The sequence below is a fragment of the Macrosteles quadrilineatus genome, unplaced genomic scaffold (genome assembly GCF_028750875.1).
Source record: "Macrosteles quadrilineatus isolate MER2022 unplaced genomic scaffold, UCM_ALF_1.0 Scaffold_2__2_contigs__length_208266976, whole genome shotgun sequence".
NCBI classification, from domain to species: Eukaryota; Metazoa; Arthropoda; class Insecta; order Hemiptera; family Cicadellidae; genus Macrosteles; species Macrosteles quadrilineatus.
The window spans coordinates 73,817,805-73,835,475 of NW_026542595.1; the positions used below are offsets into that span (position 1 = coordinate 73,817,805).

Here is a 17,671-nt window from a genome sequence, read left to right on the forward strand (position 1 = left end):
AAATCTGATGGCCGCTGGTTTGATTTGAACAAGAAAGAAGCAAAATTGATTCTGAACCCAGATACCATTTTTTCATTAGTCTAATTATTAGTGATGATCTAACAAAAGATAAAGATTAGATTGTAGAGGGTTTGGATTGTTCCCTTAAATACAAAGACTTTTAACATTCCAACTGTGAGGATAAACACAAAATTAAATTGTTTACTAGATGTTGGTTAAATTTGTTTTGTTAAATATTTCTTAGTAGGATAAGACCTGTTATGTTAACAGCACTGAATCATTTTTAGAATCCTACTGATAATGCATTTTTATTTACCCATTTTATGTAGGCCTAGTGTTAATTTTGTTTTAATAATTATATTTAAGACTTGCTAAGTTGTATCATATTTATTCTTACTTTCAAAATTACATTTCAATGCTTCCATCCACTCTTGTTAGTAGCTTAAAACTCTGTGAAATTTCTGTTTTCTGTCTTAAATTTGTTAAAAAATAGTAAACCATGAAGATCAAAATATTGTTTGTCATTAATGTGTAACTGGAATCCAAACATTCCTCCTTTAACTTAAAAATTACCACATCTAGTTTTCTGTTAGGAAATTCTCTCAATTAAACATGCAGGCCATTAGTTAAATGTAACAGAAGTTTTTGTTTTCATTTTTAAATGAAAGTTTTTTTTGTAGTTTGAGTCTCAATCAAAGACAAGACCTGTGCCTCCGCCTCAGCAGCAGAACAACAGAGGTCAACAGGGGCCCCACCCCAACCACGGGCCCCCACCTCCCAGGATGATGATGGGGCCTCCTCAGATGCGAGGCATGAGGCCCCCGCCTGGTATGCCTGGAGGTCCACCTGGTGGGCCCCGCATGCCTGGCCCACACATGGGGCCCCATGGTCCTCCAGGGCCCCCACCAAACCAAGGACCCCCAGGGTTCCAGCACAACAACTGGAACGGACCCCCTCGACAGAATGGTACGTGAGTCCTTGTTTAGTTGGTTTATCATTCCTGACATGTGACTGGGATATGAATTGTGGGTGTTTGGTTTTCCCCAATCCTTTCTTTCTAACACCTCTAAATCCCCTGCTTAAACTGCCTCCCACTGTATGGATGTACACTGAATAATTTTTTTGGGATGGTTTGGGTATTTTGGGTATTTTCAACGTTTGGTTAATGTTATATCCTAAAACATTTACTTCGTGTATTGATAATAACGATTAAGGTACTGTCGCTGAACTGTTGTGGTAGTTGTTATTATGTCAGTAAATTTTTTTGTGACATAGCCATTATAAATGGCGTCTCTTTGGTTTTTAATTTTTTGGGTTGCAATCCTTTTCTTGTTTCCTGTTGCTGAATTGGCAACAATCATATAATACCCAGTTTGATATATTCTGATAAAGAAAAAACGCCTATGGAAGTTACAAAGTATATTTGGTTTTTAAAGCAAGATTAATTGTTAAAAAAATTATTTGAAAAAAATGAATAGACCATTTGTATATATTTTTAAGAGTTAAATTCTGTATTAAGAGTGAATCCACGTGGTTATTTTAAAAGTGTTAACCCTGTAATTCACTGGGTAAATTTTGGTTATAAAGAGGTAAACTCAAGTATCAACTTGGTCCATGTTATGTATTTTATATTTTTTCCTGCTTATAGAAGTCTTCAGTTTTACACTATATTTGACCTTGTATACATAATGTGGCTAACCCCGTGCACTTCAGCCATTTTTTTGTAGACATTTTGTAAAGATATCAGTAAATACTGTTTGTGTATCTCAGACCAACGTACCTATTGGTTTTTATTTACAACCAGGGTATTTATAAAACAATTACCAATTACTCAGGTCTTGCAATGTTTTCCATTTATAAGGCTGACTTTGGTGTGTATTGTTGAGTATTTACCATTTACCAAATGAATTATAGTTGTTGTGTTGCCTTGCTTCTCAGCGTATTTCGGTTAATGTAAAGAGATGTCTTTTAGCTAACCTTTTCACGTTCAATGTTTGGTTGCACATATTTTAGTTTTTATTTAGTTGTAAATGTGTTTAACATTTTAATATACCGTTACATAGTTTTCTTTTAAACATTTGTATTTTTTTCTAGAGTTTTATCTGTTACCTTTAAAAGTATACAAGAAATCACTCTTTGTAGACCTTGTCCTTTTGATAATTCTTATTCACACGCGTGGGCTAACTTGTAATAAACATAATTATTAATTTGGGATTACGATTTAAGATGTAAATTAACAGTCATAGAGACAATGAGACTTGTCCAAACCCAACCAAAGGTTCTAGTTTTGAATATAAAGTCACATTATCAGTCCAAATTGAAGAAGTACTTCATACCCCGACTGGGGGAATCTTTGCATCAATTTGTATTTTTTATCTTTTTTTGTCTAGTCTCCGAAACCTGTAATCATAATTTTGGTGGAAATTAGGAGTTGAATACCTAGTTTATTTACAAGATATATTCAATTTTATGAACTTTCTTATTTTATGCATTAGTGTTGATACAATTTAACTGTCTGTTACTTATCATTTTGGGTTTGGTTTTATAGAAGGCTATGAAGAGAGTAATGGGCCTAATGTTAGTTTAAACTTAAAAAAAATATTACAATTATTAAACAGTGCTAAAGATATATAAAGAGTATTGGATTTAACTATTAATTAATGCCCAATGCTCATTTATGATAAAATTATATGATTATGCATGTGTTGTATTTTTTTTACAAGTTAGTAAGACTTGGGTGAGAGCTGGTCAAATAGTGTTTTAGTTTAATACCACTAGGCCAACTGCCGACCAACCAATTTGAAAACTGGTTTTGGAGAAGAAAATACGATGGTTTTCTTGGCTAGACTGTGATGTTGGCTGTGAAGAATGCTCAATATTATTACATTTTATTGTTTGAACTGAAGAGTGGCATTCCACATCATTTCCTCAGCTTAGCCTAGAAACTATCGTAGTCTTTTGACCGTGGAAGTCATTATTCTATGGGCATATTTTGTTTGGGGATCAATTAAATTAATTGAAAGGGGTGAAGATATTTAAAGTATATTGTCCTGTTAAGTGGTTTTGGTTCAACCATTTTTTATTGTATAAAATAGCCTCAAGATTCTTTAAAATTCATGATTTAGCCCCTGAACTGTTTGTTTCAAGTCAAGATTCTTCTTGCACTTGTCAGAATAGGATAATCAAAGATCCATTGAACATGCTTGGTAAAAATTATTACTCTGTACGGTACCAAATTTTATCCAAAAACTAACTTCCAAAACCAAAATTAAACATAAAGGGCCAAACCAACATTTTAGTTGTATTATTAGGGATTTATGTTTTGTTTTTTAATAGGGCTCAAAGAACCTTATTTCTATATATTGTTTATGTACAGTCTACTTAACACGTTGGGTGCTGATGACGGGAATTCCCGCAATTGCTTAACATTGAAATAAATGCAACTTTTATGTTCAAACATGTCGACAGCACGAATAGTGTTAAACTAAACTTTATTTTACCAGTTCTCATCAAACCAGTTTCAGATATACTCATGTAGTTTTAGTTAAATGTACACATATAAATTAGTCATACATATTTTGGCGTCAAGTACAATATAACCTTGCATTTCCTGATGTTCCCTTTCCTTAATATCCTGTGTTTTCCTTGGTATGTAGCCTTTATTGATAATTTGACAATGCATTGAGGTTTAATAGGCAGACAATTCCTACTAAACTTATTACCTAAACCAGCAGCTGTTGTTTTTGGTTGAGTCTTTATCTTATAAACCAAAAGTATCTTTTTTGAAAGTCAACCCTGGATTTCCAATGATGTTTTTAATGCAATGTGAATGATTGGTACATATAAAATATTTAGTATAATTTGACACATAATACTGGAAATATTATATTCCTAGCAGTTTAAAATTACAATTCCTTTTCCAATAATTTTGTGTGAAGTAGGCCTACAGCTTCAACTGGATCTTCTCAAACTTAGGATTAAGCCAAAAAAACCCACATTTCCAAAATCAATTAAAACCATGAGTTAGTTTTGGTCACAAAAATTCCAACTGGCATTTGAAGTAGTTGTAGATTTAATTACTTCTTTATTCATCCTTGAAATGAAAAATTAAATTTGTAATTACTTCATTCAACGTCTTTGGAAGTCCAGTGAAGATATTCTAAGAATAAAAGAAGCAATGGTTTGTAATATGAAAACTCAATCTGTCTCTTTTAGTTGTGGTTTTTTGGTAATGTAATGCCATGTAAGTATCCGTATTAAAAAAGGGTTTTGCAGTAGTTCCAGGTGAATATTACAAATATCTTAATTTTTTTAAAGGTGCTTCTACCTAACATCACAATAAGGGAGTAACAGTATTATATACCCAATTGGTGGATTATAAATGTTTGCTTTTAGGTTAATTAGTTAAATGATCACACATAAGTAATTAAGTGTCTATTTAGTCATGGATTATTGAGTTGCCTGAGCACATAATTTCATGTTTTCATTCTTTCATCTTCCTCTCTTTATTTAAGTAAAATGTATTTTACAATTAAGTAACATGGTTATCCGTTAACTATACTATTATTTAATGAACATAAAATTAATTAATTTAGTTTATCTATGCTTTAGATTAGGCTACTTTGGAGAGGGATTAAGATCAACTTGCTAACATGAAAAATTTAGTATATCGTGTCATGGTGTAGGAATTCTCCAGGAAGTGTATTTATTTAATGCACTAGGACCAAATGCAAGTGTAATGTAGCCTTCTTCATTTGTATGTTAGCCACTCTAACTTTCTCAGGTTAGGGCCATGTCATACGAGCGCTATTGCCGTCGCGCAGATGCCGTCGAGATAGCGCTGGAAAAAGTACATGTCATACGTGACGGCAAATGCGTCGCGTTGATGCCGTCGAGGTAGCGCCGATGTCATACGTGACGGCAAATGCGTCGCGTTGATGCCGTCCTGCCAACACCAGGTGCCTGTCATACGTAGCGTCTTCCGGGCGCATTTGCCGTCGCGGCAATTATGTTATTACCAAGATGGACACCATCCAGTTAGGTTGTATCAGCTTTTTGCACATTTTAGATACACATAATTTAGCTGTCATCTGATTCCAGTTTTCGTGCATGGCCTCCCCAACCTCGTTCCAGCACTGTGCCTTCAGTTGCCTGTTGCTGTAATCACTCAAATTTACATCGTACAGAGGTTGCAGTTTTTCAACTAAATAAATAAATTTTTCCGTATCAAACATCGTATCAAATATCGTAATGATCACTCCAAAGGTGTTCCAGTTGTTCTGACAGTGCTCACGCGGCAAATGCGTCCCGCTGGCGCTAGCGCTCCGTATGACAGGGTCCGTGCGCCACGTCGCTAGCGCGACCGCCCGCATTGGCTGCGCTCAGCGTCCGGCTAACGCGGACTCGCCGACGGCATTAGTGTCCATATGACATGCTCCAAAAGAACCCCATTGCCGGGTTGGAGCGACTTTAACGCGACGGCATCTGCGCGACGGCAATTGCGCTCGTATGACATGGCCCTTAGCAAGCTGAACTTCATCCCATTCCACAGAAGTGCACAATCAGTCACAAGGTATCTTAACATATTAAACTAGTTCACATCTGTTTTAAACAATAAGAAACAACAATCATAGTTCTAATGTGTCCTTAATCAAAACACCCTTTCACAAGTGAAACATTTATAGATTGTCAATTTGGTGTCGTTTGCACTCTCACAATATATTCAAACTTTGTGAAATGGCTTTTGCGAATTCTTTTCATCTAAAGCAAACTCTAAAAATCTTGTTTATGGGAAAAGAAACCTCATGATTCTCAACTTATGATAATTTATATGATTCTATGATATTATATGATTCAAGTAAATTAGGCTTAGTTCACATCTGTTAAAATTAAATTGCCAAATTTTGAAATAAAAATTCATTGATAAAGCGACGTTTTTTTTTTAATTCTGAATAAACTTGTATCTTATCATTAGTGTTGTAAGCTTGTGTTCCGGTTGATAAAAACCTGTTTAAGGTTAAAGCACTCAATTATACTAAGTTTAAATTATTTTAATTAAGTACTGAGGCCCAGTTTAAGTATCTCACTGTTATCTTCTTAATGCTACATGTTATCTATTTTTTCCATTTTGATGATTTTATATTGTTGGTATTTTTTTCTGAAACCTTGCATGTTAGGCCTAACTAAAAAGCATGGTTATCTAGTTGTTTTATCTGTGCAAAACTAAATATTTTCTTTTACGGTATTTTTATTTTTCTCTTTATGATTGAGGGCACAAACACAATTTCAACATGGTGTGCAAAAAAACAAAGCTAAACCCCAAAAATAACTCTTAAACACAATCAGTGTGGTGTCCAACACAGATCAGTGATGTCCACAATCAGTGTTTTTTTTTTTTTTTTTTGTTTAAACTTAATGTGAATCAATCTATGTTTGATTATTTTTACCCAGAAATTTGTGTAAAATAGAAATTGGCAACATTGGAAGCCTTTTGTACGTTGGTGTATGTGTGCAGTACTTCCGATAAAGTTTTCTGATTATACTAGTAGATTAAATGCATTAAAGACTGTAAAAATTGACTGCCAAAATCTTGCTTATTTCTTGAGAATTGTGTATAGTTGTCAAATGTAAAGTTCTCATAAATCAAAATGCCAAGTGTATTTGATTATTACATTAATAATGAAAATTTATGAAATATGATAAAGAGAATGTAAGTTTTGCATAAATATAACAATAATAAAGTCTACATGCTGCAAATTGAGGTGTTAAGATATCCGTGGTTATATATTTTTCTTCAGCTTACATTAATTATCTACTTAATTACACTTTTAAGTCTTCAAAATCTTTTCAGGATCAATGGTGACGAAAACTCAATTGCATGTCTACCGTCTACTCATTTCTACAAAACTATTACCGTTGTGTTTTATAACCAAACTCAATCAGGCAATGCATTGTTTAGTGTATAAACTGAAGCCCTCCTAACGTTTTATCACCGAATATGTATTGTCATTATTTCAAACTATCAGTTTAATTAGATTTTATTCCACTTCAATTTCACACAAGATTAAATTTTAAAAAAAATCTACAATTGAGTCAAGTTGTTCAAATTAGAATCAAATGGATGCTGAGATGATTTAAACAAAGTTTTACTCCATTAAAAAAATAACTCTTTTGTTAGGTTTGATGGCAGGAATTATTATTAACATTTTCACCATCAACATTTAGAAAAGTTGTGCCTATACACAATTTTAAAACCCTCTTAAAGACATTTTTTAACAATAGATAAAATAAAAATAACTATTGCAATCTAAATAAAACATCTAGTTTTTTAAACACTGTATCTTATATCAAAATTTGATTTCTGATAAGTTGAACCGCTTGTGTAGATCACCTTCTAAATTTCAAATCCTAAAATATCGCTAAAGGTAATATTTGTTAAGGAGCTAGGAGCAAATTCTTTATCTTAGTCGAATGAGTTGTTTTTGCCTACTTAATTATTTGTTAAGTTAATATTAATCTTAGTTAGTATAAGGTAAATACTAAGGTAACTATATAATTTTGTTAACTGTATACTGTATAGCCATTGACGTTGTGTCAGTTTGATTTATTCTGTAAGCTAGACTGATTGCAGCAATTGCTTTGCAAAGAACTTTGGCATTTGGACATGTGACTTGTTTCAAGGTCCTCCTCGGCCCCCTGGCCCCCCGCCTGGTCCCCCGCAACAGCGTCCTGGCCCCGGAGGACCCCCTCCCGGCATGGTGAGTACCCCCGTGCAGAATACAACTTCGCTGTCTTCGGTACAAGTGTTAGTAATATAAGCATAAGAGATAAGACCACTTCATACACTTAAGCAGAATTAGTTTAGATCCTGAGATTTAAACTTAAATTTTTATCCTGTTTAATCTTGATCCAACAAAATATTTTACCTAAAAGTTTTATTCAACATGTAGTTAATAAGGTTAAGTAAAGCTTGTCTTTGTTAATGGAATCTTCCCAACTTCTACACATATTGAGTTTAATGTATAATTTATGGAATGAACTCAAAAACTTCTTTTTAATGATTACCTACTGTAACTTATGGATTACTGTAACATTCTAATAGATACCTATCATTTTAAATCTAAGAGCTGATAATAACAATTTTAAACACACAAGGGGGCAACTATGATTAAAATCATGTTCGAAACTCTTACTGAACGTAACATAACTGACGACGTTTTTATTGGCGTTATATGTGATAAAAGTTTAGTCCGTACTTTTACTTTAGTATTTTCTATGTTTTTTGAGGTGTTAATAAATAAGGATGAGCCTTCAGTACTTGGTAACATAAAAAATTGCATATTTCTATCTGTTGTGATAGTTCTGTTTGAAAATCAATAAGCATAAACATATGACTTGTATGGAACACACTTTTTACCTTAAAACCCTCCTTAATCTTGAGGCTATGTTTATTGTTTAACTGGACATTAGCATGCCGTTGAGTTAATATTTGCTGTACAGTTTTTCCTTTAAAAGCTTTATTGATATTTGCCATGGGTTTTTAAATATTAGAGGTAAAATATATTTTAAAACATGGTTATGATAATTTTTATTTGAATCTGTTGGTTTTCTGTTCCTTAAGATCAGTTGGTACTGATTAGTCATTGGATATCTGATAAAAAAAAAAACAATTCATGTAGCCTATTAGGAAAACTACTATAAACCTAACATTGAACTTCAGAAGTCTATATTCCTTTCAAAATCCTCGTTAGACATCTCTTTGAATGTGTTATTATTTTTTTCAAGCCTAGATTTCACCAATATTTTGAGATAGGTATATTTTCTCTGTAATTGAACTAAAATCTATGTACTAGATTTTATTTTATAGTTGTAGTTAATATTTAGCAAATAAGACTTTATTAATGACTCTACATTTGTAGTATCAATTTTTAAAGGTCAATGTTACAATATTTGCATGACGTTTTTAAAAAAAAGGTTGCTTTGAGGATCATTAAGTAGGGGAATATGATTACTTATCTTCATACATTTTCTACAGTTTTGATTTTTAACTTGCATTTGTACCTTATAGAAATGGAATGATTTGTTTTGTGTTATATTTTAATTTCTTCTATTTTCTCAAACAAATTAAAATCATGTTTATTTTATTGACACAATAAGTGTAATATTTGAACAATGCCAATTTTTAAAAGATGTTGTACCTTAAGTTGGTATTGTAGGATTTTATAATGACTATATTAGACATTTTTGTGGACTAAAAATACTATTTATGTATAATAGCCTATTATATAGTAAATTAAATTACTTAGCAGCATTTTATAAATTGTAAAAGAATAATGTTATTTATCAATTGCAACAGTCACTTGTATTTATCCATGTTATATTGTTTGAACTCAACTGAAATATTTGAATTTGATGGCTTAGCTGTCTTTCAAAAATGTCATACACATTCTACTACTTTTTTACAATACTTACTTTTCATAAACAATTTATTACTCAAATTTTTGAAGATAAAATTTCAGAAGGTTCCTAGAGAAGTGTTCTAGTTTATATTCCTCAGTCATTTTTTTTTTTTTTATTTAACCAACCTTATACCTAAACTAATATAATTCCTGTGGAACCTACATATGTACTAAAAAAAAAACAAAAAAAAACATTACTGATATATGAATAAGATATATGGATTTCCCATTTTATTGTAGTCTTTAATTTCTTAAGTTTGTTAAGTATACTCTCTAGTATATTAATGTTTAGTCATCTTTCAACTGCTGACATTTTTTGTCATATTATGAAATTTCTTGTAGGCTAACTTAAAAAAATCATTACTAATTAAATTTATATTGATTGAAAAATTGTACCCCAAAAGTTCCTCTAAAAAAGTCATGTAAAAGCCTAAAACAACTAACTATTCAGTTGTGTAAGTAATATGCAATTATTCAAAATAAGCTTACTTGTTCTAAATTAAAAAAAATTAAAATTTAAATGTACCTCTTGGTGCTTGGAACTCATGTCAAATAGAGGAACCACAGTTTTATTTCACACTGTCAAATAGTAATCATAAACTACAGTAGAACCCCACTAATCCAACCTCTGTTAGTCGGACTCCTCGCTAGATCCGACCGTGCCATTGCCTATCGTTGACAGTGTTATCACGGCAATATCGATCATCAGTGTCTCCTGCAGTCGCAGCAAAAATGTTGTTTATCCCCTGCGATTACGGAAACATTTATCGTCAACCTCCAGGATTTTGGTGAAATAATAAATGTTTCCCATGTTCATGGGAACATTATCATCGTCTTCAGCGGTCTTGGAAAAATCCTAGACAAATCAAATTCTACGGTCACAGAACAAATTATTGTTAACGGTTTTTGGCGATCGCGGGGAAATATTGAACATTCCCTACGGTCGTTTGGATATCATCACCGTCTTCGATTATGGCAAAATATTAAACGTTCTCTAAACTCACCAGGACATTACAATCGTCTCCAGCAATCAAAGAATTGATATCGTTGTTAGGGGGTCTATTTGTGATCGTGGCAAACTCCTGAACATCCCATGGTACACTTCGGTAGTGGAAACATCATCGTACACACGGAAACTATTGTTGCTATCTGCGATAGCGGCAGACTCCTGGATATCTTCTGCGGTAAATGAAATGTCGTCTCCTGCGGTTGTAGCAAAATATTTAATATCTCTCGCAGTCCTGGGACATTATCATTGTCTTTTGCGATAACGTGGGATTGATAAATGCCAGTTAAGCAATTAGTTTGACCACTTAATATGACCCTCGAATAATCTGACCTTGCTACTCTTCCGACCATGGTCCCTGTCGCGACGGATTAGTGGGGTTGTCTATTGTGATGACGTGCGATCAATAAATGTTTTATGTGCTATTAATATTTTTGTTTATATTCACTCTTCAAGTTTGAGAACTGTTAATTAATAAGTTCTGTACATTGGTTTTTAGACATGGAATTTTTTTTGTGATATTATAGGTCACCTTACCATAGATCAGCTTTAAAAACCATCCTTTTCAGTGTTAATAATTGCCAAAGTGATAAGTTGACCAATTTCAACTATACTATAGTACCCGAATTTGTTGCTTTAAAAGTAGCTAAGCTTTAATTTAAGAGTAATAAGCTTATTCTGATACCAGTAAATTATATTTTCAAAAAATAAATAATTTTATTATAATAAGTTTTTTCTCTATGTTTTTAATATGGAACTGTTCACAAATTATTCAGTGCTTGTTACATTAATACGTTTGACTGTACTATAGCCCATATGAGTTTTAACAATTAAAATTAATTATGTATTGATATAAGTATTTTTCAAATTAATTCTAATTGAATGCTTTGAATAAATTTGGTATTATGATACTATAAAATTTCAAAATTGATGTTATTTATCATAAAAATTTAGTCAAAATAACACTCTGGTTTAGTTTGGGATGGTTTGGTAAAACTTTCCATCCATGTTTTAACTGTTATAAACAAACTATTAAATTAATAATTCCAACAACATTTATTAAAATACACTTTCTTTTTATCAAGCAATTTTGTGTTAGAATCACTTTATCGTTATTATCTGTTAACATTTTATTGTTATTTCAAAACACTTATTGTGATCAAAACAAATATATGTTCAAAGGATTCCATAATTAATTGGGTTTGGTACCTCTTCACAATTATCTAAAGTCTCTATCTAACTGTGTTTGTTACCCTATTGGTATAGCAGAGAAGATGTTTTAACGTAATAATGTCATGTTAGTCCAATTTTTTATTTATTTTTTTAGTTTTTTATGTGCAAAATATTTATCACTAATAATTTTTTTTTTCAAATATCCCATTTAGTCATGTAACTTATTAATTGTATCAACCTATAAAATAGGCTATAAGGATTTCATTTTACTTTCGCTGCTGGAAATAGAGTTGTTTATTCAGTTCAGTAAATTCTTGATGTTTTGAAGACTGTATTTTGTTAGTTTTACAATCCAATGCCTCTGTGGTTGTCTCTGTATTGCCTGTCCCTCCATCGTTACTGCTGTTGTGGTCTGCTAAGACTAGCATTTGTTGCAGCAGTTCCAGGGTCCACCCCCAGGTCAGGGCCCCCCACGAGGCCCTCCGCCTGGAGCCCAAGGTCCTCCACCAGACCAGCGAGGCCCTCCACCACGCCCAGACTGGAACCGCCCTCCTGGTCAGTGTCTTACAGTTATCCTAGACATAATTAATTAATTTTTGGGGAGGACAAGGTATCCAACCGACACTAAAACCAAGACAACTGGAAATTTTACATGATTTTGGTGACTGGGAAAAATTGCTTGTAAGCAGGGTGTCTAGTAGTCAGGAAAATCGGGAAAGTCGGGAATTAGTATTGAATTTCAAAATGGTCTTGAAAAGTCGGGATTTAGTCTTAAATTTGATTTCAAAGTCGGGAATTTTCATGATTTTTCCGCGATCGTCGTCTTGCATTTACGTAACCGCGAAAGCCGATGATGATGTGGACGACGACGATGACGTTTCCGTGAACGCGGGAGACAACGATGACGTTTCCGTGACCACGGGAGACGACGATGATATCTCCTCGGCCGCGGGAATTGTTCATGATTTTATCGCGATCGCGGACGACGACGATTACGTTTCCGTGACCGCTGGGGACGACGATAACGTTTCCGTGACCGGGAAAAATTGCTTGTAAGCAGGGTGTCTAGTAGTCGGGAAAATCGGGAAAGTCGGGAATTAGTATTGGATTTCAAAATGGTCTTGAAAAGTCGGGATTTAGTCTTAAATTTGATTTCAAAGTCGGGAATTTTCATGATTTTTCCGCGATCGTCGTTGCAATGTTACATGTCATTTTTAGACCTTTCACTACATTCATTCTTTAGTTATATAATAATTCTTCTTTTATTGTACCAAAATTCGCCATATAGCCTATTTAAATAAATTGTCAGAAAATTAATAGTAAATTTAAATTATATTATCCTTTAATCACCCCTCAGAAACCATCATCACATTTTAAAATATATTGTAGGCCTATATATTCAACAATTATTGTTAATAAAATCCTGTAACCTGTAATTAAGTCCATAGTTGCAATAACACTTTTATCCAAAATTATTAATATAGTATAAATTATTTCTAAAACCCCAACATCAAATTAATATCCAAAAGCCTGAATATTTAGTGCATGTGCAAGTGATGAAGAAAGAAGACAGCTGGCTTCAACAATGAACTCTGATCATCCTGTGTAAAATTAAAATTTTCCTCCTTCTCTATTGGGACATGGCAGCATCAACACCTTAAATTAAGTGAGGGTATAATCCCTAATATTTATAAAGTCAGTGATCAAAATTATTTAACTGAACATTAACTTAATAACAGAAGAACAGTTTAGCTTTTATATATACATTTTTTTCATTTCAAAATTGTACTGCCACCTCAAGATTTATATAAATTGGACACTATTACTGAAGATCTGGTGAGAACTCTCTATTTTGTATAGGCTTAGCCTACCTTCAAGAAATTTAACTTAATAGACCTATTTTATTTACTTTCTGATCATCGAACCTAATTATTTGAACTCAAAAACTACTTTATTTCACCAAGAATAATCCCTGAAAAACAATTTGAAGAAGAAAACTAAATTCAACTTTAATAAATTTTTCACCTAGTCTATTCATTGTTGGACTTACTTAATTTACCTATCCAAGCCTAAGAGCAATACCAAAATTATCCCATTTTTCATAATAATTGGCATTTTATGCCTATTTCATAAATTTAAATATTTGAAGATCTTTTTAGCCAGCCGAGTTCCCCTCCATGAGATTTATGTATTTAAACTAAATTGTAAACTCATTGTTCTGATTTGACTGAGCTAGGCTAAACCAAAGATGGCAACCCTATAACTTAACTTATCTGTTATCTGTTCATTTACCCATTCATCATTGTAATATCTTATTTTTAGTTCATTAAATTTGTATTGTTAAGAAATTCTTCAGATTAATCATTTGTCTTGCTATAAGTATTTAATCTAGGCTTAACTTAGCATAATAAATAGTAAGCAAATTAAAGGTACAAACCTAAACCAAATTTTACTTACTTAGTCTAAATTATTACAAACACAACACACATTAGTGTTTTCTTTTAATGGCGCCCAACGTGGGGCTACAAAAGGTCTTCAAATATCTCGTTATTGCAACTAGCCTAATCTAAGTATATTGAATATAAGCATTTTATGTTAGTAATAAGTTATCCCTCCCTGCAATAAGCGTCCCCAATGATAAATGACAGAGCATAGATCTTGCATTTACGTAACCGCGAAAGCCGATGATGATGTCTACATGGCCTCGGAAAATGTTCACGATTTTGCCGCGATAGTGGACGACGACGATGACGTTTCCGTGAACGCGGGAGACAACGATGACGTTTCCGTGACCACGGGAGACGACGATGATATCTCCTCCGCCGCGGGAATTGTTCATGATTTTATCGCGATCGCGGACGACGACGATTACGTTTTCCGTGACCGCTGGGGACGACGATAACGTTTCCGTGACCGCTGGGGACGACGATAAAGTTACCGTGACCGCAGGAGACGACGATAACGTTTCCGTGACCACGAGAGTCAACTATGACGTTTCCGTGACCGCAGGAGATGACGATGACGTTTCCGTGACCGCGGGAGACGACGATAATGTCTACACGGCCGCAAGGAATTTCCATTATTTTGTCGCTATCGCGGACGACGGTGATGACGTTTCCGTAACCGCGGTAGACGACGATGACGTTTCCGTGACCACGAGAGTCAACTATGACGTTTCCGTGACCACAGGAGATGACGATGACGTTTCCGTGGCCGTGGGAGTCAATGATGATGTCTACACGGCCGCAAGGAATTTTCATTATTTTGTCGCTATCGCGGACGACGGTGATGACGTTTCCGTGACCGCGGAAGACGACGATGACGTTTCCGTGACCGCGAGAGACGACGATGACGTTTCCGTGACCGCGGGAGATGGCGATGACGTTTCTGTGACCGCGGGAGACGACGATGATGTCTACACAGGCGCGGGAAATGTTCATGATTTTGCCGTGATCGCGGACGACGACGATAACGTTTCCGTGACCACGAGAGATGACGGTGATGTCTAAACAGCCACAGGAAATATTCATGATATGGCCGCGATCTCGAACGACGACGATAACGTTTCCGTGACCGCGGGAGACGACGATGAAGTTTCCGTGACCGCGGGAGACGACGATGAAGTTTCCGTGACCGCGGGTGACGACGATGACATCTGCTTGGCCGCGGAAATTGTTCATGATTTTGTCGCGATCGCGGACGACGACTATTACGTTTCCGTGACCGCGGGAGATGACGATGACGTTTCCGTGACCGCGGGAGATGACGATGACGTTTCCGTGACCGTGTCAGATGACGATGACGTTTCCGTGACCACGGGAGATGACGATGATGTTTCCGTGACCGCGGGAGACGACGATGATATCTGCTCGGCCGCGGGAAATGTTCTTGATTTTGTCGCGATCGCGGACGACGACGATGACGTTTGATTTTCAGTGCTCATGTATTTTTCGGTTATGTTTAAGTTTATACTTTAAAAAGCTTTTAATGTGTTATCTCACTTTCTGTCTGTCTGTTTGTCATGGCCCAGAAGACATTTTACGTAGTCTTTGCATGTAAAAATGAACAAGAGTTCTTCTCCTGAAATACGAATACGAAATACGATAGGGATTTAAATAGTTTTTTTGTGTTCACTGAATTGGCAAGAGTGTATGCCATTAAAACATGCATCGCTACTTTTGAAATAACCTGACTGATGACGTTCAAAACCCAATTTTGTGGATTTTTGTCAAGTTTTCTCCCCAAGTCTACCACATACGTCTTTATCAAATACTAATCATCTGTTTGGAGAATACGACATCTATGAAATAACGAACATCTGTTTGGATGGATTATTTTTTTCTAGCTGTGACTGATATGTGTGATATGTAGATATCCAATGTGATATGTGGATATCACATTGGTGGATATCCACCAAGATCCATTGGTGGATCTTGCCTCAGATGCCTCTCTCTTTCCTCGATGGTGTATCTTGCCTCAGTTTACCTCTTCTTTCCTCATTGTCGTATCTTAGCCTCTCTCTTTCCTCGTTGGTGTATCTTGCCTCGGATAGTTCCAGACACCTGGCGCTTGGAGCGCTGAAATAGTTTCTTTCCGTAGTAAGTCAACGTTCAACATCGTGTCGGCCGCTACGGCAGTGTGTGAGAGGCTGCTAAAGTGACAGGATGTTGCTCCCATCGATATGTAACACAATGGATCGCGCTGTGTGAGCCAAAACGCGGACGCCCAGACAGACACCATAGTCCGGTCAACCACTGGGGTTGCCGACGTATATCTGTACGTCGTCAGCACGGGTGTGTGGTTTGAACTGGTGTTTTTTTGCAATGGTGCTGTTTAGTTTATATTTTTATAATGAATTGAGTATATACGTGGGACATGCCATGCAAGTGTGTTCTACTTCTACGATCTGTATTTGTCAGAACAGCTAAAACTATAACGAAGTTAGTTTGTTTTTAATGAATTTACCATATAGGGAATATGCTATTACCGTAGTACTCATGGTAAGACTAGTGTCCCTGTTGCTCGAATTCGAGCAATTGCTAAGTATTAGCCTACAGGCGTTATTTTAAAACAAATAACAGTCATATTTTCTTATGACTTTAAAAGAGTCTACTCAAAGATTATGGAAATACTCAAGATGCACATAACAGATCGATATAATCAACATATCGATTTTGATTGCTGCATTATTTCTTTACTTGAAAACACCACATTATCATAATACTACTTTATGACAAAGACAGGGGTCGGTGTAGTATTATTTAGAAAATTTGGTTAAGCTATAAAAATTGGTATCGGTATCAAGAATTGAGAATCTATACATTTTGGTATTAACACCCACTAACTGTTGAAAAACTAGTCTTGAAAAATTTGGAATTAGTCTTGAAAAGTCTGGAATTAGTCGTGAATTTTATAATGGAAATAAACTAGACACCCTGTTGTAAGGCATTCAAGTTTTATTAGAACCAGGAAATTTTGGATTTGAAATTGTGACCATTAAAATCCACCAATAATCTTAATTTGTTAACTTTTGCCACGTCAAGTCAAGTAAAAAAATTTGGAAAATTATCGTTATGCTGCCGTCCTTTTGAAAGTCTTAGGGAAGTCACGGTCGTTGTGATCAGGAGAAATCACCTCAGAGATTGCCACAATCTTAAGGAGTCATCACAGCTATCGCGATCTCGAGTGTTGCTGATCGTTTGAGATAATCAAGAATGTTACCACGGCTGCTGAAAATAATTACGGATGTTGCCATGACTGATTGTGTTGTAATTGTATTTCATGTTTCTGTATGGGCAATATATAGAAACAGGTTGTACTTAATTTTAACTTTTTGCCCAAAATTAGGCTTGCAAACCCTGCAATAGGCCTACCTTATGTTTTTTTTTTACTTTCTCTTCATCTCATCAAGTTTGTGCTCCTCACTGAAGCAAGAGATGAACTATTAACAACTAGATTTTGTTTTTGTCTATTTCCTGTCTATTTCTAATATCAACTAATTGGTACCAGATTCTGCTTGGATTTATAATTTTCT

The 17,671-nt window shown here is 34.7% G+C and overlaps 1 protein-coding gene across 6 annotated transcripts in view; it reads left to right on the forward strand.

The window, feature by feature from the left end:
* LOC128986114 (cleavage and polyadenylation specificity factor subunit 6) overlaps window positions 1-17,671 on the forward strand; it is a 41,574-nt gene that overhangs the window by 12,835 nt on the left and 11,068 nt on the right. For 5 of the 6 annotated variants that reach the window (XM_054406261.1, XM_054406263.1, XM_054406264.1 and 2 more), the window contains exons 4-6: window positions 681-966; window positions 7,681-7,757; window positions 12,075-12,192. In XM_054406261.1, the coding sequence (XP_054262236.1) occupies window positions 681-966; window positions 7,681-7,757; window positions 12,075-12,192 (481 nt within the window). The remainder of the gene's footprint in view (window positions 1-680; window positions 967-7,680; window positions 7,758-12,074; window positions 12,193-17,671) is intronic. The other variant, XM_054406262.1, reaches the window with a different exon arrangement.